This window comes from Perca flavescens, chromosome 9 (genome assembly GCF_004354835.1).
Source record: "Perca flavescens isolate YP-PL-M2 chromosome 9, PFLA_1.0, whole genome shotgun sequence".
Lineage (NCBI taxonomy): Eukaryota > Metazoa > Chordata > Actinopteri > Perciformes > Percidae > Perca > Perca flavescens.
Window position 1 is genome coordinate 26,233,227 of NC_041339.1, and position 24,195 is coordinate 26,257,421.

General features: G+C 37.8%; 2 protein-coding genes across 10 annotated transcripts; both read right to left on the bottom strand.

The window, feature by feature from the left end:
• Positions 1-551: 551 nt before the first annotated feature.
• On the bottom strand, positions 552-6,205 carry mob3a (MOB kinase activator 3A). Its single transcript, XM_028588179.1, has 4 exons — positions 5,953-6,205; positions 4,108-4,678; positions 2,524-2,726; positions 552-1,211 (listed from the first exon to the last, which is right to left on the bottom strand). Exons 2-4 carry the CDS (start codon positions 4,523-4,525, stop codon positions 1,182-1,184), a joined length of 651 nt encoding a protein of 216 aa, XP_028443980.1. The 5' UTR covers positions 4,526-4,678; positions 5,953-6,205; the 3' UTR covers positions 552-1,181.
• Positions 6,206-7,297: 1,092 nt separating this feature from the next.
• On the bottom strand, positions 7,298-24,098 carry zap70 (zeta chain of T cell receptor associated protein kinase 70). Of its 9 annotated transcripts, none has more exons than XM_028588422.1 (14): positions 24,044-24,072; positions 18,344-18,394; positions 17,683-18,149; positions 13,232-13,392; positions 12,986-13,124; positions 12,814-12,895; positions 12,605-12,627; positions 12,479-12,518; positions 11,291-11,453; positions 10,943-11,149; positions 10,181-10,373; positions 9,150-9,290; positions 8,942-9,054; positions 7,298-7,804 (listed from the first exon to the last, which is right to left on the bottom strand). In XM_028588422.1, the coding sequence occupies exons 3-14, from the start codon at positions 18,085-18,087 to the stop codon at positions 7,681-7,683; spliced, it is 1,791 nt and encodes a 596-aa protein (XP_028444223.1). In that variant the 5' UTR covers positions 18,088-18,149; positions 18,344-18,394; positions 24,044-24,072; the 3' UTR covers positions 7,298-7,680. The 9 variants fall into 9 exon arrangements, with proteins under 9 accessions (XP_028444223.1, XP_028444221.1, XP_028444222.1 ...); XM_028588420.1 differs by having other exon boundaries at positions 11,291-11,486; positions 24,044-24,071; XM_028588421.1 differs by lacking the exon at positions 18,344-18,394 and having other exon boundaries at positions 11,291-11,486; positions 24,044-24,098.
• Between the last annotated feature and the right edge of the window lie 97 nt (positions 24,099-24,195).

Here is a 24,195-nt window from a genome sequence, read left to right on the forward strand (position 1 = left end):
GTTCTCAAGCCTATTCATGCAGAGCCGGTTCATTCAAAACAAAAACTCTCTGTGTATTCATAACATCACAGTCTGGCCTGTTTCTTGCATAACCAGCTTAATCGAATAATTAACCCGAATCAGGTCCAGAAAGGCCCTACTTCCCCTCTTCATGACAATAACTGGGACATTGGGCAGATTGCATAAGGGCTACAACATTAAACTGTAGGATTACACTTCTACTCCTCACTACAGACAGGTTTGGGTGTCTGATGCCACCCAGTGGACAGTTTTACATTCAGTCTGTTAAACATGTGCTGCCAGCAGTTTTGGCATGTGAGGTTTGAGTCTCGTGTGACCTTTAGCTGTCAAGTATCTGTAACAAACACCTGCAGGTTTGAAATCTAATAACCTGCCTTGTGGCCTGAGGCCCAATGTGTGCAATGACACAGACTTGATAATGTCTGAGTCACCAACAGCCTATTACTGTATTATTTATTCATTTATGTGTTTATAACTGTTATATAAATGATACCAAGCCCCAAATGTATTTAAATGTTCTACAAAATATACAATATTCTCTGAGAAACATTTTTTATTTTTCTCATTTTAACATTTGTACACAATACTTTCTCTGCCTGAAAAAAAATACTAAATTACTGCATTGATTGTTCAGATGTGAGTGGTAAAACTGTTGTACAGAAAGATCTGGGACAGACAAAAATCAATGGATTAGGTTAGGTTTTAGCCCAGTACTATTAGCTTCAGAAAGGAAAACCATTCAGTTCTAATTTAAATATTGATTACCAAATTCCAATTATAACAGTAGATAATCATTCAATGTAACAACTTGATTTTATAGATGTACAGTAAGAAATACTAATTTTAGAAAAAACAGAACAGACAGACAAAAAGCATCCTGGAATGATTGAGATTCAAATAAAATAGAAAAACATCAACACAAACATACACCTCTTAATACTGTGCTCTGATAAAATGTTTGAAAACAAAAAAAAAAAAAAAAAAGGAACAGAACACCTCATCTGACAAGGTTAAAACCTACAGTATGTGGCTAAAATAGATTACAGTACTTAAATATAAAAATAGACTCTTTTGTTAATTTTGTTTGTTCTTTTTGTTCTGCAGTCCTCTATATGGACGAATGTGTTGGTCTGGCGTGTCATCAGGTCAGTCGGGCTCCCTCAGTGACACATTCGAGAGGTCATCTCTTTCTGCAAACACAATGCACACAGAACGTTGAGTTAGAGCAGTGAAGGAAATACTCCTCAAAATGTTGAGGCGGGGGGAGAGCAACAGATAGAGACCATAACAAACAATTTTCATCTACTGTTGGAGCTGTGAGGAAATTTCAAAAGCTACCGCACACTACCACAAGACTAGAATTTGCCGGATATAAAAAAATAAATAATTGCAAATAAAAAAGGTCAAAACATCTGCACACTAATTGCAAACATCCAGTTTATTGTCGAAGCTTTTGGTCACACAGGCCTTTGTTACAGCATGAGACATGCCGAACACACACAGAACACATAGTCTCTCCCAAGTGGGCGGAGGGGGTCATCAACAATCAATTAACAATCAGCAGACAATCAATCACAGAATAACTTCAATTAGGGAGGTGCAGAAATTCAGCATGACTGATCGTCTTTTCAAGTAAAGATGTAACGATGCATCGTGGAAAAAAATAAATAAAAAATCTCGCTGCAGTTTTTAAATGGCCAAGGACTTAATCTACTTTTGATTTCACTTGTTTGGCATCAGAAGTCACTACGTCTTCTTCGTTTATTTATTTGAAGAGATTCTAGTTTCTATTTGTTGTAGTTATTTTGATGTGGGATTTGTTTTCAAGATGTTAAGATAAAATACAATTTCAGTTGCAGTTTTGATAAGAGACATATGTTGTTTTGCACACTTTATATAAATAAATGAATATTTTTCAGTCATTTGTCTACAGTGCATTCTGTTAAAAATAATCGTGAGAAAATCGTATCGTGAACTTAAAATCGTGAATCGTATCTAATTGTGGTTTGAGTTTATTGTTACATCCCTACTCTCAAGTGAATCTCATTGTAAAATGAGGATTTCTAGAGATCCTCATTTTTTTTGTTTAAATTGGGAAAACCCAGGGAAGTGACACTATAATTATATTTGCAAGTTTCCCAGCCATGTTCAGAAGATTGTCGTCTCAAGAGTCCATGTTTTTTTAATCCTCCATGTCCTCCTTGGCTACTAGCAACTGCGTGGAGGAGGGGTGGGGGTGGTGCGCGATCACGGAAGGCTTGTATCATGTGGACGCGCCGACAGTTTTGTTGTCATTACTTAGAATTCCTCATGGGGGTGACAGAAACTACGCACTATAGCTTTAATACCTTTTATTGGTTTCAGAAAATGCCTGCTCCAAATAATTGCAACACTGCTTAAGTAATGTATTGTTGAGTGTATTCAATTCCATTATTACAGAACATAATCTTATTTATTTTTGTATTGAGCGCCATGTTAGATCCTATCCCTTCTTTGACTCACCAGAGGCTCCAGCTCTTTGTGGTCCGTGAGGTTGAACTCGGTAACAAAGTAATAGAAATGCTTGTAGCAGGTATTGACGTGAGCCTCGGCCCCCATCTGGCTCACGCGGTCAAAGTGGTGGATGTAGACGTGGACAAACACCCGGAACAGACGAGACAAAATCTTCTTAGCCACCTGCATGAAGGTCTTAGGGAAGGGAGTACCTGCGAGTCAAACAGATGGAGACGGGAGAACGCCGCGGTCAATCCAGGATGACCTTTTGCTATTTGCTGCACAGAAAGGAACACATTGGATATACTGATGTATTTAATGCAATGGTTACTGAATATTTTAACTGAGATTATCTTTCAATGTGTTTCTTTGTCCTCTGGAGTCCCTCAGGTTGGATACCAGCATGTTAAAGGACCCAGCCAGTATCACGTCACACGTGAATGGAAAATCAACACAACTTGGTCTGGGGGATAAGCCTCTGCTTGCACCAAGTTATTAATTTAGTACGTTGTTTTGCTTTGACTAATTCAACTAATTCAATAACATTTCAGGAATCTCTTCCAGAGGACACACGCGTTAGAGGTTGTTTCTATTCATAGCCTCCTGTACATTGTGTGACCCATTTTTAAATCCATTGCTTGGATGGTTCTGTAGTTAGATGCCGAGCCACAGCACAGGGCATGCACACATGTACAGAGCTACAGACTGAGATAATAAGAAACTGAGAATTCCACAGCAGCAGAAGATTAACTGGTAGTGTTTGCAATGTGCAACACTGTAGGTAATCTAATAAATGTGGCCTTGCAGATTTAATCTAAGACATGTTTTGGTTACTGGAAAAAAAAAAAACAGTGGCTTCAGATTTCAAATGCCTGTACTCTGCAGAATGTTATCTGTATCTCATTTTCCTTTGTATTCATCACATGGTAATCATTTAAGTGGCTTTTGCTTTGGTCTTTCGTGTGACTAGTGCTGACAGCCATTGAAAGCAAGATTAATCGTTTAGTCATTTAAGAAGTAAAAATACCAAATATTTGCACGTTATGTAACAGTGGTTCCCAACCTTTTTAAGCTTGTGACCACTTAAAAAAAAAATCTCTGTTGCATATGTCTACCAGTTATGACCAGTTCAACAAAAAAATCATTTTGTGTTATTGGAATATTTTTTTCAGTTCCCCAGAATCTAAACAATTCCGTATTTTACAGGACAAAAGGCAAACATTAGAGGCAAATTAGTGTAGCATGAATATGTTCTTTTGTGCTTTCCTCTTTTGGTAATCAACTTACGACCCCTCAAATTGCGACACATAGTTGGGGACCTGACACCCAGGTTGGGAACCACTGAGTGACATCATCTCAACTGTGATAATCTGAATCATTATTAACTGAACACCACTGGGGGTTTCACTGTTTGCACTGATTCTTATTTTATGACGTTTTATGGGGCAGATAATGTTTTGAAATAGCTTAAATGACACACAAGCAGAGTTAGATACCTGACTCATAGACTTGAATCATTGGATGTTGGATCACAGCATGGAGAGTTGAAGAAACCAAAATCACACACCGTCTGTAGCGAAACTCAACACTTACCAACGTTGGTGGGGAAGATGTTCTCATTGTTGATTTGTACCTCAATCCAATCCATGAGCAGGCTCATGTATTTGGGGGCCGACAGTGCTGTCGGCTTCTTGTACTTGTGCTCGTCCTGCCAGCGGTATTCGTACTTGGGCCCACCGGACATGACGGGGCAGGTTTGATCGGTGCAGGAGTCGCTAATGGTGCCATAGATGAGGTTGATGCGGTTGAAGAAGTCGACCACGTGGACGGCCACCCAGTCGTTGAGGCCCTCGCCATGGGGCAGCTGCACGGCCTGCTTCAGGTCTAGCCCTGCGTTCAGAGACGCCTGGGCCTTCTTGTGCAGGTCGAAGCGCTGTGTCCCGGGCTCAAACTTGCGCTTGGGCCGGAATGTCCTGTCTTTGTTGAAGACTTGTTTCAGGGCCATGGACATGATTGCATGTGAGGCCGGGCGGATTTGTTTGAATGCGTCGGGTGGATTATTTACTGTTGAAATGGAAGCAGTCAAAGGGTTGTGTAAACAACCAATGCAGAGTTTTTGTTATGGACTGTCTTTTGGTATTTGTTTTCGACTCAGGCTGTGATCCTGCATATGATTAAAGGAGGGAAGAGAGAGAAAGAAAGGGACAGAGTTTGAATAATAGATGTACATTTTCATTTAAGCGCATACTTCCTGTCAAAGCTGTTTTAGGGTACAACTTATTCCTTTATATTTTACAAAATATTACAACCTATGGCTGAAACTAACAACTTTTTTCCTTATTGATTACTCTTATGGTTATTTTATGGAGTAATCATTTAATCATTTGGTCTATCAGATTTCAGGAAATAGAGACAACTGCCTATCCCAATTTCCAAGAGTCCAAAACCTAAAGAAAAGCAGCAAACCCTCACTATTAAGAAGGCTGAACTAGGTATTACTTGGCATAGAAGCTTTAAAATGACTTAAATTATTATAGAAATAGTTCTGTTGATCTACTAATCACGTAATCTTTTTAAACATGCAATACATCAGAGCTGGCTGGGAAATTACACAACAATAGCTGTGTCCCAGTTTTTGCATTGTCTTGGGCCTAAAAGTTGCTTGCAGAGATGTAACAAATAATAAACCCCTCACCCACCTTCTTAGAAAAATATAAATCTTAATAATCTTGAGAGGTGGCATAAAAGAGGGAGGGCGTGTCAAAATGAATCCATGCTGTTACGGCATAAAGACATATACATGTGAGAGTTAATGATTATCACTAAATGTACTGTTACTGTATAATCTACCACTTAATGGCGAGAAAAGTGAGGAGACCAAATGTATTAATGGCAACCTGAATTCCCCTTTTGCGTCAACTCAGGTAGTCGAAAAAGTCTCAACAGTGACAGCAGCTTGCATTAAAGATAAAACATCGCCTCAAAGGGAACATGAGTCATTTCCTATTTCAGGCACTAGCTAACGTTAATTCCGCCGTGAAACCAAGAGTCTGCGGAATGACAATAAAAGCAACCCGTCTGTATCCAATATAACAGGGCGTTTATTTATACTTTTATCTAAATATCGGCGCCATCATCTTCATAATAATGCGGACTGTGTAACGTTTAAGCACCGTTAAAGGGATAAAAGCAGGAGATTAAACAGCAGGGCACATGACGACTGTACGAAGTTTATTCGTGACGCGACCCGTTAACTCGGTCGGACTTGTTGCTTTCTAAAAGAGCTAAAAACACAAACAAGCCAGGACAAACCCAAATTATTTATACTTAATTCTGATTAAACCTTTAAATAAAAACCGTGTAAAGCATTCATTATCTCGGACGGATGATCAAACGGTGACGAAATCGCACAGTTGAAAGACACTTTCGCGAACTTACTTGTTCCGCCTTCCTGTTCCGTCAGTTTCCTTCGATCTTTTTTTTTTTTAACCGAAAATTATCTTGTTACCGATCAAAAGCTTTACGTCTACAACCTGCATAGACTACATTATCGATACGTGGTGCGACACATGTTGTATAATTACTGTTAATTCAATAAATATGTCACTTTAATAAAGAAACTAACGTCTGACTCCTCCCTACAAAGCGAAAAGTAACGTTATACCCAGGTTATACCCAGAGTCGAGTTAGAGACGTTGATGGAAACTTCCGGTCAGAACATTCAAAATAATGTATCCATTTGACCAATGTAATGTAATGCAACATTTAAATACAGTTATTTGTAAGCACTTAACTTAAAATAAGTAATATGATCAAGCACAGATGTGTCTTCACAAATATTTTTCACACCATATATTTACCCATGATAAAAGGTTAGTTAGTAAGTTCAATTTTATGGTAGGCCTATGATTTGTACTACCGTTTTAGGAGACTTTCTATTTTTTTATTTTTTTTATTAGTAGGCTACACTTTACTGCTGAATGCAGGATTTTAACTTATGCTGGCGCATTTTTCAATTGTGGTATATTAATGTTACTAATCCATGGATTTGAGATTCCATCACTATCCATGCCATAAGGCCGAATGGTTTATTCTGTAAAAACTTTACGCCATTAATTTGAAGACTAATCCATCAACTTCCGGTGTCGCGTGCCCTTCAGTTGTTGCCTGGCAGCTCAGAAGTACTTCCTTTGAAACAATGTGACTGGGCCCTATGGCAGGGGGCAGCCTGACTAACCTCATTTAATTAACAACACAGTTATAATAAACCACAATACATCAGGAAATATCTGCTTTAAAGTCGTTTCAATAATTCAAGATTTATATGTATTTCAACACATACTGCCCATTTTATTTATGCAGATTAGTTATTTACTAAATGGCTATATTTCTCCATTACATTTTTTGGGATAATATTAAAGAAAGACTGCATGGAATCTGCCTTGAGCTTTTCCAGTGCAGATGTATGTATACATAGCAGGTTTCTAGGATGTTATTCCCCATATCTTTCTGCTACATGCTTTATAAAGTTTTGAAACATCCTGGACATCCTTCTGTAAGTTAGAAGTAAGATGAATTAATGATTATATTGTATGCGGTCTATTGTTTTCACTCTATGGTATCTCCAAAAAACAAATAGTGCATGTAGCAGGCTTATATGATTATAAACTCCACTTATAACCTGCATGTTACAGGTGAACTTTGTGTTGAAGTAGACCAAAATCTTACCTTTAATCACTAGCTTTACAGGAATGTTAGAATGATATCAAAGTGTACAGTTCTATCAGTTTCTTTCTACTTATAGTTTATTTTGCATGAAAAGATACAGGGAAAAATCAACTTGTCAATGTACCATATACTCCCATTATACTCCAACATAGCAGAATATAAAATTACTTTGTTCATCAATACAATGACGTCAATATTTAACATTCAAATCCCAACAGACAAAAAGACGGACAGAGATGCTCCTTACATGGCCGACACACTGAAGCCCAATTTACAAATGCACATTTATTGTCACTGAGGCCTGTTAAGCTGTATCGGTACTGTAGTCGAAGCTGGTCTGTGTGCACCGTTCATAAAAAGTTCTTTGTTTTAGTTGTTTATTGGCCAGTTGAAAGGAAGCTTTGTGCAGCACTGGGACAGAATGTGCCTTGTTTCTGTCTACTTGATAGGCTCGGCGGCGGCGGCGGCTGCAGCTTCCTCAGGCTTGGCCTTGTTCGATATGGAGTAATGGTAAGACTTCATGTACTCTGCAACCTTCTTGAAGTCAGGACGCTCCTCATGCCTGGTGAGAGAGGATGGGCCCAAAACAGCCATTTGAAAGGTTGTGATCAAAGGAAGGCAATGCCACAAGATATTATGATGTCACAGTGCTGTTTGACACTGATATAATCTCAAATACAATACATTATATGGTGCATTGTCTTTTTTTCTCACTGAGGAAAATAATGTCCTTCAGCCGCAGCAGTCAGGCTTTACACCTGGTCATAGTCTCGCATTGTCAGACTTATCTCCACAGCGCTGTGGAGTAAGGTCTGGCTACACCACACATACATTCTGGGATAGGGGGAAAAATGCTCTGGGTTGTTTGCATTTCTTTAAACCAATCACAATCGTCTTGAGCGGCGTTAAGCTTCGGATGCAGCGGCGGTTGCTCTGCAAAATGTTTTGGTGTTTAAATTTGCTGATACATGGTTAAAAGTAATTTGCTCTTACCAGTGTATCGCCGTGTGTACTTCGTCCATAGCAAACCCCGCCAATCGGTTCCAAATGTCCCAGTTAGATAGTAAATGCCGTAAACATATTCTAAGTAAGACCTTACAATCATTCCCCAAAAGAAACCGGCAGGTCTGCCTTGCTGCACGATCCAAATTCTCTTAAAAACTTTCTTCAGCGTGCAGCTTGCTAGCTCAAAGTTTGTTATTTCCCAAAGCGAGTAGAGTGTGAGAATGGCAACAGACAGAGAGCAGAAGGTGAGGGACGTCAGGCAATTATCCTGGAAATGTACTTCCGTTGATCCAGACAAACCTGGTCATAGTACAACAACTGCTGCGACAGCTGTTGTGGTTGGCAAGCCCAAGCCTTTTCTGTTGGTCATCATATTTTGTTAATTAAACTGCATTCCATCGGTGGTTTAAATCAAATATCTCTGGTAGAGTTCAGGTTGTTTTCAAATCAAGTCCTTTGGTTCATAAAGGTGTCCCACAAGGCTCAATATTAGCCTACGCCTCTTTATTAATTTATTATTTGTTCTAAACTCCAAAAAGACATATAGTATGCATTTCACAAGAGCATGTTCCTGAACTGGGAAAGACTGTTTTCCAGTAGGCTACAATGCTGCTATCTTGTAATGGGGATCTTGATCCCAATAAATATCCAATATAACTTAACAAACTAATATGGGTGAGTGTGAGTTTCTTACTTGTATGTCCAGCATTCTTTCATCACTTCATACATTCGCTCTGGACATGCTGGGGGACACTCCATGCGGCTCCCACTGTCAATGAAGCGCATCACGTCTGGTCCTTTCATTTTCTAGACAAAAGTAGGACACAAAAAGAGCTGTAATTCAAGTTAATATGTGCAACTGAAATGTTGATAGAATAATGCTCTGCATAAACACTTGTTACCCTGTAAGGTTTCCCTCCGTAGGAAAAGGCCTCCCACATGGTAATACCAAAACTCCACACGTCACTTTTACTGGAGAATTTGTGGTAGTTTATACATTCTGGAGCGTACCACTTTAGAGGCCATTTACCTGCAGTACGAGCCTGTACAACACAACATGTATGACAACAAGCAGCATGTCAAAGAAAGTTAGCCTACATTAGTATTGATATTTAGAGCCAACATACTGTTAGGCTACTTAAAGGGTAAAGGGCCCTGGGGTGCTTTAAAGATGGGCATAGTGCTCTGCAAAATGTGGTAATTTTCATTTTTTTAATGCAACTTTTCTCCACATGACCTTTACTTTAGCTACATTTTAAATAGAAAGGATATAATGGAATATATTAGAAGAAATAAACCATACATATTGGCATCACTACATGTAAACAAATTTTACTTTGGAAAAAATTAGAAAAACGTAAGCAAATTAGCATATCTATTTTTATCAACAGCTATATGAATAAGTTCAATATTTATCTGTAAATCTGCACAACAGCACTTAAAAGTGTTGTCTCCTGTCTTTTTTGTGATTGAGTCCTATATTATTTCACTTAATAGTGATGTGAGTTCATGTATATGTCACAAGTGTATGATTGGTGGATGTGGACGGGTGGGGTTGCCAAGAAAAAAAGAAATCTGTGTAGGGCGAATATTTATCAAACAATGAAAGTCTTGTTGAATTCTACAGTCTAGTGTTCAGTTGTATATTATTTCCTTGGAGTCAGGGATTCCTGGGACTTTCTGATCCCTACACTCCCTCCAGATGTACGTCAGTAAACCAGTAAAAAGGAAATTAATTGAGTGTTTACTTTAGTTTCAACAGAGCTGGTAACACCTTTATGGAGCGCTCAGTAATTCCCAGGAAAGCGATCAATGTAAGATACGCTGTCTGTTTGTGTTAGCTGCGATGCTTGGAATATTTTTGCTTCCATCCGTTAGTGGTTCAACATTTGTGTCACTTTGTCTTGCAGCAGAACATTCTGATGATGTGCACCTTGTAATAGTTGTCATCTGCTCCGAGGGCCTTGGAGAGCCCAAAGTCACTGATTTTCGCGAACTGTTGGTTGACCAGCAGGACGTTACGAGCTGCTAAGTCTCTGTGCACAAAGTTCTTTTCCTCCAGATACTTCATTCCCATTGACACCTGGTGCATCAGATTGACAATGTTCTCCGTGGTAACAGTATCCCTGTGGGGACAAAAATACTGATCTTCACAAAAATCTGAAGATGATGAAGAATATGGTTGTTTTTTTTTCCTTATAGAAATGGAAATTTTTTCTTATTGAAATCAATGGTCTGAGGATAAGAGGGTGTTGAATGTAACCGGTTCCAAACCTTGGGGGTGCATACATCTGAATAGTCAAAGATGATTAAAGAGATCAAACTTATTTTGCTACACAAGAATGTGTAGAAAATTTTCATTTTTGGGAAACACTGGATACTTTCAACACTTAAAGCATCCACAAATGCTTTAAATCAAACTATATCTGAGAAGGAAAAATCCCTTTTTGAACTCCTCATTACATAAAGTAATGTCCATAGAGGGGTAAAAAATAGACATCACTATATTGTAAGGGGTCACATGCTAAATTACATAAATAAAGATTGTGATTTGGGGCTATATAAAAAAAGACTTGAATTACAGTATAGGGTACTTCCCTTACCAAGTATGATATAAATTACATGGAGCAATTGTACCAAAATCCATACTGATAATGTTTATTCCTAAATTATCATATGCCTATGCTTCACTTACTTTTTGGTGGAGAGGAACTTGTTGAGAGGTCCGGCAGAGGCCATCTCCATGACCAGCATCAGATTCTCAGCCTTGCACAGTCCCAGCATGCGGACGATGAAGGGGTTGCTCAGTTGGTGCATGATCTCGGCCTCCCTCATCATCTCGTCCTGCACCAGCTTCTCGTTGTCACTCTTCAGCACTTTAATGGCAACATCGACCTGGCCCCTGAGACAAGACAAACAAAAGGCGTCTGAACTTTAAAGATGGTATATATGCGTTTGCAAAACCATGTGGCATCTGGATGGGCACTGGGCTCAGTAGTGAAACTTTTATACAGCTGTTGTTTGATAATGTTTTAGTCCTCACGATTCAGTCGTGAGGGTTCCTTTCTTGACGCAGCCAAAGTTCCCAGAGCCGAGCTCCAATTCATCTATCAGCAGCTGAGTCCTCTGGATGTTGAACTTCCTCACTTCATTCGGGTTGTGGTATGGGTTGAATACATCGGAGTCCATCGGCAAAACCTCACGATCTGTAGGCACGTCTGGCTTTAAAACTGACGGTGCTAAAGGTGCAAACCACACAGTAAGATTGCAATTGTTGACAGGTTGTTATGTGCTGTACATGCTAAACAGCTGTTAGTATCTTTTTTTATTATTATTTAAACTATATTGTTTTCATGGAAACACTGCTTTCAAAAGCATGTGTGATTGTGTGAGTTTGGAAATGCTGCTGCAGTAACTGTAAAAGGATTGCAGGCAGTGGTGGAAAGTACATTTTTAAGGTACTTTAGCTTGAGCATTTCCATTTTATGTTACTTAATACTTCTACTGCACTACATTTTAGTGGTAAATATTGTACTTTTTCCACTACATTTATCTGACGGGCCAAAGTTACTAGTTATTTTTCAGATTAAGATTTTACACACAAAGTATATGATATATGGTGCATTGTTACAAATTAAACTACCCAACACTACATAAACTTTCCCTCCACCTGCTGATACATGAATGCAACCATAATAATAATGTAATATTAATATAGGTATATATAAGTACATTTTGCTGATAACACTTATATACTTTTACTTGAGTGCACTTGAAAGCAGGACTTTTACTTGTACAACAGGACTGGTGTATCGGTATTTTTACTAAAGTAAAAGGTCTCAATACTTCTTATACTACTGATTGTATCATTGTTTGTGTTTTGTAGCTTTGTTTATACTTCCTTATTCCGTTTTTTATTTTATTTTAAAGGCCCATCTAGGGACAGGCATTGCAAACTTACTATACAATCTGTGGTATGTGTTTTTGGTTTATATACAGATTCCTTCAAACTTATTTTGCAGACAGAGCAGCTAAATATGTGCGTTTACAGTAATGTTGCAGTATAACTGTATGTGTTCTATCTTTTTTCTATTTAAAGAGTGTTTTGCTAAAATCTGCTGCTGGAAATCTAATTTCCTTGCGGGAGTCATCCCAAAGGGATCAATAAAGAGAAGTCTAAGTCTAAGTGTAATATAAGGGGTTTTAGCTAGTTGTACTTCAGGTGACTGACCTCGAGGTGGCGGTGTGTATCCATTTGTGCCGGGCCGCCTCTGAAAGAGTAACATTCCATTAAAATATATCTCAGATAATGAAACATATGCTTACTTAAACCGTCCAGGATGTTGTCAGTACTCACTGTTGCAGGAAGACTGGGTGTCTCTGAAAGATTATAAAACAGATTAGATTTAGGCCTATATCAACAATTTCAGTAGTAGGTGTAACGATGAACAAGGCTGTATGTTACAAATAACCCTCAAACATGAACTGGAAACTCAGCGAGTTTTGCAGGTATTACATAATGTTGACATGACTGAGAAAAGGAAATAAGATGTTCAGTAGACCTACTTCCAGCAGTTTTTCCGTTAACACACGCTTCCCCGAGGTTAGTCACCAGGCCATCAGCTTTCATCTTCAGGTACTCAACCAGCTGGAGAGATTAAAATAACATTACATTTTAATTCTGAAAATGTCCTCAGCTGCAACATAATCACTAGACAATGAACGAGGTATGACCGACCTGCCAGATTGTGTCAAACTTTGTTCCCTCTGGCATTGAATATTTCCCTGATTTATCTTGGAGGATCTGGTAGTGGTACACTGTTTTCCCGTACATCATGGAGAGAGCGAAAGTACCCGACTCCTCTCTGTCTCTCACTCTAAGAAACAAAAAACAGTGTTGCTTAAAACCTGCATAAAGACCTTTGACCTTTGGTTGACAAAGAAAAAGACAAGTAGTGCAAAAATATCCCCATAAGCAACTTACAGAAACTTTCCATCTGGTTGTGCTCCAGAGTAAAGCCGCCTTTCACCTTCCTGCCGGGAGATTTTACCGTGATACCAGGGCATCTTCTCGTGGGCCGTGGTGGCGATCAGTTTCTCTAGCTGAGGAGCTTGACTGATGATGGCCTGCTCCATCGCTTCTCCCTGAGCAGAAGAAAATAGACATGCAGAATTCACACATTGAGAAACAAATTCATTCAGCCTTGTCTGTAAAAGTGTTTGCCACTGGACACCTGATATCCTGCAGATATATTAATACAGCAATCTAAAATAAGTGCACTTCACATTTGTGTGTCAATCACTGCTCATGCACACACATTCATTCTCCCTTGTGGGGAGGGACTGAGAAGTTGTTGATGTTCAAATGTTTTGGCTAAATCCTGGATCGTCCCAATCCTACCTACAGCACCTTTAATTCTTGCCTTTTTTTGTGAAATACTGGATAATAATAATAATAATAATAATAATAATAATAATAATAATGGACCTTTTTCACAGCAGACATTTTGACTTGTCATAGTAGGAAAAGCACAGCTGAAATTGATAACCTTAACGATGGCTCAATTCGAGTCAGCATGCACAATACCAGGGCCTCTCCTAAGTGGAATGCAGCCATCATTAATGGTTTTGAATACACCTGTGCTTTTCCTACTATGACATGTCAACATGCCGTGAAAAAGGTCTATAATAATTATAATAATAATAATAATAATAATACATTTTATTTAAAGGCGCCTTTCTCGGCACTCAAGGACACCGTACAGGGATACATAAGACATTTAAAAGCAGCAAAAAATATAAATAAAAAAAATAAATTAATGATATAAATTTATATTTAATAAATAAATAAATAATGTAACCTATGTGGGCCTAAAACTGTAATTCAAATAACATAATTTAAGAAGTTTATAGGGGGTATGTCTATGGGGCCACAAGCTGGAAATATGTTTTTTTTATATGTTTCTTATGTGCTAATTATGTGCTTTAAAGGAGAATTCCAGTCGATTTCAACATGTAGCTCTGTTGTTTGTAAATTTGTAGTGCTGTCAGTAGCGAGAACAACGAAAGCAATTGGTGCTCTTTTCGGTGTTGTAGTTTGTAGACGGTCCCTAAGCACTCTGCCGTCTCAACACCGGAACTAAACAGAGCTGAATTAGCAACTTCCATACATTTCTTTCACATCTACTGCAGTCAGCTTCAATGTGTTCACTCAGAAGGAATCACTTCACATGGGTAGGCACTTTTAATGACATTACGAACATGGTAAGAGGCTAAAGTTAAGAGGTTGAAATCAACCGGAATTCTCCTTTAATCTGTACAATGTACCTACATTATTACACTATGCATATTTATTTATTTATTTATTTATTTATTTATTTATTACTCTGTGTTACCTCCAACTGTGCAATATGTAATTTATATTCATCCACACCTTACTCATCTGTATATCTTTGTTTATATACTGTCTGTTTATATAAGGGTGTTTATTGTGTAAATATGTTTGTTTTATTACTATTATTATTATTATAACTAATTGTATTTTTTTATATTTCTTATACTTATACTATATTTTTTATCCTATGTCTACTTAATGTGTATTTGTGTTATTCTGATGTGTGTACATTGTTTTCTTTTGAGCTGTTGTAGCACAGGAATCTCCCCAGTGTGGGATTAATAAAGTTTATCTTATCTTATCTTATCTCTTATCTTATATCTGTCAAATGAATGTAGTGGAGTAAAAAGTACAACATTTCCCTTTGAAATATATGGAGTAGAAGTAGGAAGTAAGAGAAAACGGTATCACAAAAGTGTACTAAAGTACTTGGGTACATGTACTGTTAGTTTCCAACACTGCTGAGAGAGAGGGCCATTATAACTTTTCTGGCTCCTTTTGGTCCTTGCTGAGTCCACATACATCTGGAGCCAGTTTGGCTGTTTAGCTGAAGCCCACCGGTGATAAAAGGCTACTGGTCTCAGTGTGTGACTGTCTGCAGCAGGAGGAGAGGAGGAGACAAATCATAAAACTACAGGATTTTGGATTGAAGTCGGACTTCAGAGGGCTGGACCTCAAACTGAGCAAACAAAGACACAAAAATGTGCACTTTCCAAAATCACATGGATGTTCTGCTTATTTTGTCTGTGTGTGTGTGTGTGTGTGTGTGTGTGTGTGTGTGTGTGTGTGTATATTTTTAAAAATATTTCAGTAAGACTGTTTTTTCTGTAAGGGTCCTTGATGGCCGGCATCAAGGACCCTTAAAGGCTCTGACAAATCAACCCGAAGGCAGTCTAGTTGTTGCTAGACGCTTTTCTCACATAGCCAGACATTACTCCACAGCACAGAGGAGTAGCTAACGTTAGATGCTGGCTATATTGACAGTCATAAAAGCCCGTGCTCACGCGGAGCTCTGTAACCTACTGACAGACACACTTTTTCGGTTTAAAATTACAGTATGAACCGCTAAAAACACAACAACCTCACTGTCCTCTCCACACGCCAGTCAGGCACACTTCCTCGGCTTAGAATTACAATACGAAACGCTAAAAATACCACTACCTTGCCGACGGAACACACTTCATTGGCTTAGAATTACGGCAACAATCGCTAAACACACTGCAAACTCACAGTCCTCTCTTTCCGATTTAAAGCCCCCCTCTCGTGGCTTAAAATAACTCACCGTTGTCGGCTCGAGCCGCTGAACTACACGTTGTAAACAGCCATGGGCTGCATGCCTGGTCCTCCGGTAACGTTAGCAGGGTTAGCATGGCGGCGTTAGCCAGGACCAGTCGGAATCACTTTACTGGCTATGTCTCAATTGTTTTTGCGAGTAACCAACTCGGTTACTCTAGCTATATAATTCAATGTGAGTACACAAATGTTGAAATGACAAAAAAATGCCCGTCCCTAGTAGCTGTGATAAATTAGCCTGAAGCTAATGCTTACCTGTTCAGGAGGAAATAAGCCAACTCTGCGTCCTTTTGGGATCTATCTCTATCTCTCCATCTTTCAAATACATCTCCAATATTTACCAGGGGGTTGTTACGTCTCTGGTCACGCAACTGTTAGAAACATGCTGTTTTCTTTTTTTATGTCATGTAGAATCTATCTCCCTTGATCCTGTGTGTTTGTTTGCTGCTTTCATGGCTGTACTACCGTTACAGCTGTAGCGCGCTGGGTTTACGTTTTTACAGGTATATCTGGCAACCCGGCCTGCCTGTCAAACTGGGCCATAGATAACAACACAGATCAAAACATAAACATAAATTCCGTCACGGAATGTAAATTTCAAAAAGAAAAAATACTGACATTAGCATTGTTGTCAGAAAAGATAGTATTTCAGTTTAACATGTTTCCTTATAAGGCACTGGTGTCATTTTTGGATTTATTACAGTACAAATATTACATATTGGACCTTTAACAGAAAAGGAAATAGTTATTATTGTGGAGAAAGTAATTTGTGTTAACTGATCAGTGGAAGAAGTATTCATATCCTTTAGTTAAACTACCAATACTACAATGTAAAAATACTCCATTACAAGTACAAGTCCTGCATTTAAAATCCTACTTCAAACAATTATCAGTAAAATATACTTATATCAAAAGTAAAAGTAGTCATTCTGCTGTAAAATCTCCCTGTGACATTATTAGATTGTTATTACCGATGCAGCAACGTTAAAGCATTTCTCTGTTGTAGCTGGTCGAGGTGGAGCTAGTTTTAACTTCTTTATTTACAGGACAGGTAATCTAGTCCGGTGGTTCCCAACCTGGGGTTTGGGCCCCTCCAAATCGTCATCAGATAAATCTTAGTGTTCGTAAGATGATTAATACAAGAGGGAAGAAGAAAAAAAATCGAGCTACACCTTTTTTTTCATATTTTAAACTTTTAGAAACTTTGGGAAAAATTGGATTATATGAGCTCTTGTTAACTTCTCAGTTATCATTGGAAACAGTTATTCAAATAGAAACTTTGTGAGAATGGTAGAGGGAAAATTTCTCTTTGGTGCACAGCTAATAGCTGTTGTATTTTGTAAGTTTATTATAAATTGTATATAAAATCTTAATCTTGTCAGTAACTACATCTGTCAAATGAATGGAGTAAAGCGTAAAATGTTTCCCTCTGTAATGTAGTGGGGAATACACACAGAGCTACATAAAAATGCATATACTCAAGTAAAGTACATACAAAATACCTCAAAATAGTATGTAAGTACAATACTTGAGCAAATCTAATTAGTTACATCCCACCACTGGAAACTTTAATTACTAAATCCTAATTTTCCCTAATTTACTTATCTCTTGCATTTACATATTCGATTATACTACAACTTATTTTAACTTCTTGAAAAGTAGGAACTCGTTCACTTTTAGAGTCTACAAACTAAAGGCCATTAAAGGTAACTGTTCCACAGTACTCAACAGCCTCAGCAGAGCCTCACCTCCAAGTTCCAGGTCTGCTTCACGTACTCCCTCAGCATGTTTTCTCTCAGGTTGTCAAAGACGCCGGCACGTATCGGTGTATCCGGGGAGCGGTGACAGGGTTTCTTCAGGATGCACACCAGCCCATCAGGGTCTTTGCTGTAAAACTCACAAAGTTCTGCAGGCCCACAGTGAGGCTTCCCTCCTGAAATGCAGTAAGTACCGTTAAGCTGCTTCTCTATGGAGTAATGGTGAAACTCCAGGTTCCACACAACAGACAGGACGTAGCCTCCCAGACTGCGGAGACACTGTCGCAGCAAGAAGATCCCGTCGGCCATCCCGGCCAGCTTTAGGTGCTGCTCGGCATCTGAGCGACTGATGCTGCCGTAGAAGAAAGGTAGCTCGGCCGCCGGGTCAATGGACATGGTGAGACCTGGGAGAGATGGACTGGACTCTGGCTTGGAGTCCTGGGTGTAGATGGTGGAAACTAGAAAGATAGAAAGAGAAAACATTTAAGCAATGCCTGCATTAAAAAAAAAAAAGGAATATGCTGGTTCAAAAAGCCCAATGTGTGACTAGTACACTCACAGTGTGTGACAGTTGAAAATGGACAACATTCAATGCTACAAGTTTTTACAAAAAGCAAAAGACACTAAATCAGAGTACTTCTATGTTACTCACCAAGAGAAAGTTTGTTTTTCAGGACTTTCAGCTCTGTGAGGTGCCCTATGTCTGGATGAGATATTTAGCAAGAGTTAAGCACCCACAGGTTGTGACTGCATGAAGCTTGCAGACAAAAGCCACAACAGGAAGTTGCAGTCCGCCCTCAAAACCTCCATTCTCCAGCATCTAGTTCTTCCGTTAAACAGGTGCTTTTTCATTCTAGATAATTCCTTCTGCTTTAGAGACTCAAGTTTGTAAGTTTTCCTTTATGAGAGGAAAACTGTAAAGGGGAATTTTACCCCCCTCCATCGTTAAAACAACTACAATGCGATGTGTCTGGTAGGATTCTGATTTAGAGCATCTGTATAGGTGTCTGAAGACATAAAGACGAGTTTAAAATTAGGCTGGTTTTGACTGCAGTGTGGAATGGTTATGTGATAGCGGGCGAAAAAAAATTCTAAACAGAAATTGACAGGGATCACAATACGTCAACTCACACCACACAGAGAGGAGATAATCTCAATATGTAGAAGTGCTTGTAATAAGGATTGAGATAAACTAAAAAGAAATAAGAAAAAAAGGTTAAAGCTTAAATCATTTCCACCGCAGTGTGTTGGAAACTTATGCTAAATTTGATGTGATAGATTTAATCTCCTTCAGTTTCCGGTCTAGGTGTGAATGGAAAGTGTGTTCATATATTTTGTCTTTATTGAATTTAAAGGTCTAAGATATTCCCTGTTGTGCTGAAATGATTAGTAGTTTAATTGAATAGTTACAGAAAATCAATCAACTATTTAACTTAACTTAAGATGAACTATTTTGATAATTGATTTATCATTTAAGTAATTTGTATAAGTCATATATATATATATATATATATATATATATATATATATATATATATATATATATATATATATATATATATATATATATATATATAAACTCACATTTACCTGAAGAGTTTGACATTTGTACATCTGTAAGAGCCAAATGACTTTTTTAGATTAACACCTCATGTTGTAACATACAGAAAAAAAACATTAAGTGAGTGAAAACCTCAGTTTCCTGGCTACATACGTGCCCACATCCACAGTGGACAGCCAAACAGAAAAACACAGTTGCCACAAGACAGAAAACCCACCACAACAAAGACCTCCAGACTATGTGGACAAATGGATAGCTCACATGTCTGCAGACAGGCTGTGACATCACAAGAACGCTTCATAAACTACACCCATACCTTTTTGGTCAAATTACTGCAGTTTGTTGTTTAATCGATTAGTAACAGAAAATTGACTATTTAAATTAACTCAAGATGAACTATCTTGATAATTGATTAGTCTTTTAGATCATTTATAAAGCCAATATTTGCTGGTTCCAACTTCTAAAATGTGATAATTTGCTCATTTCTGTTTTTTTTTTTTTTAATGATTACAAAATGGAATATCTCTCAGTTTTAGACTGTTTGTTACACAAAACAATCAATGTGAAGACATCAGCTTTAGCTCCTGGCTTTTTCAACAACTGTCTGAACTAAACAATTAATTGACAACCGTATTCAATAATGAAAATAATCAAATACTTATTTGCCACCCTAATTTCCTGTACAACATGGATTTTCTGTTGAGACTATACAGATAGGCTATATAGAGATGTAAATAATTCCCTTTAATCTGTTTTCCATGGTTTTCCTTTTATTTATATTCCCAATAAGCACAAAGCAAGACTGATAACAGTGATACAATTTCTAAATTCATCACCGACTTCAACGATATTACTTGAACAAACTTAAACTGAAAGAGAAAGTAAACTTGATAAACCAACAAACCCTGCTAACACACCAGGACAAGAATATTACTGCTGTAATTTACGACACGACCAAACTCACAAAGACATTGACAGTTTTCCAACGAGACATAAAAACTTCTAAAAACTTCCAACTATGACAACATTCAGGTCTTTGCTCAACTCGTGTTCTTTTCAAAATATGATTTTTATGGCTTTTCTTCTTTACTTGCATGCTATGAACCACAAAAGCAAAAGGTGGAGAGAGATGAGGTGCCATATTGACAGCTTTGAACCCACAGTGTTGTGTCCTGTCTTTCTACTGAGCCTGCAACTGTTTTCATCAAAAGATACTTTAAAAGACAGAAACTAGCTGAATGTAATGTAAAAAAAAAAGGTGTTGCAGAGTGATAGTGAGCCAGTGAGCAGTGGAAAAAGTCCTGAGTCACTCTGTTTTCAACAAGCAGAGGGCATACAGTCAGTGACACACGCCAAAATCTACAGGACTGAGTGTTTGTTTTCTACAGAGAAGACAGGGTGAACTTTTTCTGGCATGATTTATGTAATGTAATAAAAAAAAACTTTTTGTGTTTGTCATATGGTCAAACTTTTAAATGTTTGTAGAGAAGTAACTGTTCCAGGTCGATCAATCTTGATGTCACTGATGGCAGAGATGGGAAGTACTCAAGTAGATTTTTCAGATATTTTTACTTTACTATTTATTTTTGTGCCGACTTTTTACTTTTACTCCTTAGATTTTTAACACAAATATCGATACTTTCTATTCCTTACATTTTACAAAATTGACTCGTTACTTTAGTTTCAAATAATTTCAGTGGAGTTACTGTTACCGTTTTTCGCGTCATCAATACCGAATTCAATCTAATTGGATGGGAATATACTGTACGTTGCACTTGACGCACCACTACAAGACGACTCGACAGATTCGGCGGCATTCATTCGCGGGAAATCATTGCGGCTTGATGGCGGTAATGTTAGCACATAGTAGTATGGACGGCGACATGATTGAAAATGAAGAAAACGGAGATCCCAGAGATTCGGCAGACAAACAGCAAGACATTCCCAATCATCCTTGGCCTTATCTGACATTTGAGTGATCCAGGTAGCTTTGCATAAAAAATGGTTGTCATTCGCAAGGCTACTTTTACTTTTATACTTTAAGTAAATTTCCAAGCATGTACTTTGTTACTTTTACTTGAGTAAAGAAGTTTAATCAGTACTTCTACTTTTGAACACAAGTATCTGTACTTGAGTTTGGGAAGTAAGTACTTTTGCCATCTCTGATTGATGGAGAGGTTTTGTGAAGCATGAAGAACTAAGTGAAACCAAACACAAGAGCTAATATATTAATTCTGATTGATCCTAATAATGAAGAACAATACAAGTTCAGGCATACAACTTTCTTATCCAGTAAAATATTGTGACCTAAACATTGGGGTGCCCAGCATTCACAATTATACTCAGTAAACATAACTATAAGCAAACATAAGTAAAAAGCTACCAAATATAGGCCTACTTAAAGTATAACAAGACTAAAATTCTGCAGCCATGCTAGCAGCTATGGGAGACTGTCCTTTGGTACAGCTGTGTTTCAAGCTAAAAGCTAACATCATCATGCTAACATGCTCACAATCACAATTCTAACATGTTGATGTTTAGCAGGTATAATGTCAACCATGCCAGTTTATTAACATTTAATAATTAAGTCAGTCCTGTTGTGCAGCAAAACCTTTGGCCTCATAACTGTTGAAGAAAAAAATATGTTTTTTCATGTTTTTTGCCCTATGTAAGAATAGTGACAAGTTTAACTGTCAAGAAAACACTCAAAGGGCACTCAAATAATAATCCTTAGAATTGGTCTAAAGACCAGGGTGGAAAATTTGAGCTAACTTAGCCTTAGCTCTGTAAGTGATGCAGCAATCTAGTGAATCCAGTGATTTAGCTAGCTAACCTTTTACACATCAACACAACTTTTATAATTATATCAAATATGTTGAAAATATGTTGAAATATTTTGATTGGACCAACTTTCTTTCAAGCCTAACAGGGTGGAACTTAAGAGATGTAGACAGAAATGTTGATGCATAACAGGAATTACCTAATTAGCACTCAATCCATCCAATAGTTGTAGAAATATCAGTCTGGACCAAAGTGGTGGACTGACTGACCAACAGCCCTTGTCATTCATAGAGCCACTAAGCATTACTACAAATCCTTAAAAAACAGGTATTTATGTACAGGATCATTAACCCCATTAAATTATAAACACTACAGAGAATATTTCTACACTGTGTTTCTCTATTTACTATAACATGACACTCAAACATCTAAAAAATGGCCAGACTTCATTAGCATGCTAACGTTAATCTCACGCTGATAGGTCAAGTAGGAGTAATGTAAATAGTAACCTCTTTATGTAAAGAGTAAAAACACAAAATGCAAAGCCCCCCCATAGCGTCGAGACTCAGCAGCTCAATCAGTGCAGAGAAATTTAAACTCTTTTACCCTCATGAATCATATGTATATACCACCATGAGGTCAGTGATTTTGTTTGCTTCTTTAACTACTAAAAGCTGTTTTCTGTAGATTACATTGTTCATATTGAATCAACAGCATTCCCATGATAACTATTCAGCTATTAAAGTTATTTTAGGTCATGATTATTTTGGTTGTGCTATCAGGAAGTCAGCTTGTTGTTATGTAACTCACAGCATTCCTCCATACATACATCAGCGTTTGAGACTGTGTAAGCATCCTTCAACAGATAATGAGTCATTTAAACCTTCATACATGAAATGATTTTCCACAAACTGCCCTTTGTCTTGGTGATGATTTAAAAACAAGTAAAGACGTGGGCGGACTTGGATAAGAGGCTCATCTGCATATCAGATCAGGGGCCGAAATGCCCCAAACTGAAGCATATCTTCCTGCATCAATGAAAACAATTGTCATTCCAATAAACGGTTTGCATGTGTTTCTTTGTCATGATTCCACACCAAAATGAGCCTGTTAAGATCTAAAATCGCACTCAAAAAATTGCAGTTCTCTCTAAATACTTTATCTTACAGACAAAAAATAACACAAGCACCTCAACAGTTGTTTCATTTCTGTCAGTAAAAAAACAAACCCTCACTCATTATAATGAGGCTTTTGTGTCAATTGTGGTTTAATCTGAAAGAATATATAATGTTCAAATTGTCTGTGAACACTCTCACACTTAAACTGTGAATTAACAAGCACATTTTGTACATAAAACCTTCTTTCTGCTGTCCAGGCCAATGTCGTCAGACTGCGGCTAGAACATTTAGCAGATATGCTTCAGTCCAGGACTAAAAATACATCCAGTAATTTCAAGAAAAGTTACAAGCGATAAAAGACACACACAGACCTCTTTACCCATTTTTGGTTTTCTATTCCAAGGCACAATGAAAGCTGCTATTTATATTTGTGCACATGTAATCTCTACTTTTATAAGCCAGCGCAACAATGCCTTAACCCAACTATGGTGCACACACATTTTTATTCTCTTTTAAAGCTCAGACAGAGCAATGGAAATACAAAAACCCCCATTTAAACTGGAGATTATTTGCCTGAACTCAAAAGTTAAATAAGAATATAAATGTCATAGATTATTGTAGGTTTACATACTCAATTTGGACTAAATAACTGTGAGTATTACTGTGATGATCATTGATATAAAAATGTTAAAACCCACTTTTAACACCGTAATGTAGGTTTTTGTTGATATATTTCATCATTTCAATAAAACTTCCTCAGGCCTAGTCTTAACCTTATCATATTGTCACCTACTATATCATCTTTTAGTAGTTTTACATAGAAAATATGTGAAATCCAACCATATAAAGTATGTCTGCTGGTAAATCAGATATAACAATAAAACCTACTTACAGTATGTGTCACTGCTTCACCGCAGCGATGTTGTTGCTTCAGAGACAAAGATATATCTGTCTGACAGCAGTTTAAGGTGCTGTGAACAAGTGGGGGTTAGAGACAATGACACACACACACACACACACACACACACACACACACACACACAC

Bases quoted from the DNA above. Each gene is read 5' to 3' on its own strand.
- zap70 (XM_028588421.1), bottom strand. From the start codon at position 18,087: ATGTCCATTGACCCGGCGGCCGAGCTACCTTTCTTCTACGGCAGCATC. The intron at 11,150-11,290 runs GTGAGGACTAAA...GTCTTGTCTCAG, and splicing joins GGAACCCTCACGACTGAATC to GGGCCAGGTCGATGTTGCCA. The intron at 7,805-8,941 runs GTAAGAAACTCA...CTCTCTCACCAG, and splicing joins AAAGAATGCTGGACATACAA to GCATGAGGAGCGTCCTGACT.
- mob3a (XM_028588179.1), bottom strand. From the start codon at position 4,525: ATGTCCATGGCCCTGAAACAAGTCTTCAACAAAGACAGGACATTCCGG. The intron at 2,727-4,107 runs GTAAGTGTTGAG...TTTGACTCGCAG, and splicing joins CATCTTCCCCACCAACGTTG to GTACTCCCTTCCCTAAGACC. The intron at 1,212-2,523 runs GTGAGTCAAAGA...TTGTGTTTGCAG, and splicing joins ACAAAGAGCTGGAGCCTCTG to AAAGAGATGACCTCTCGAAT.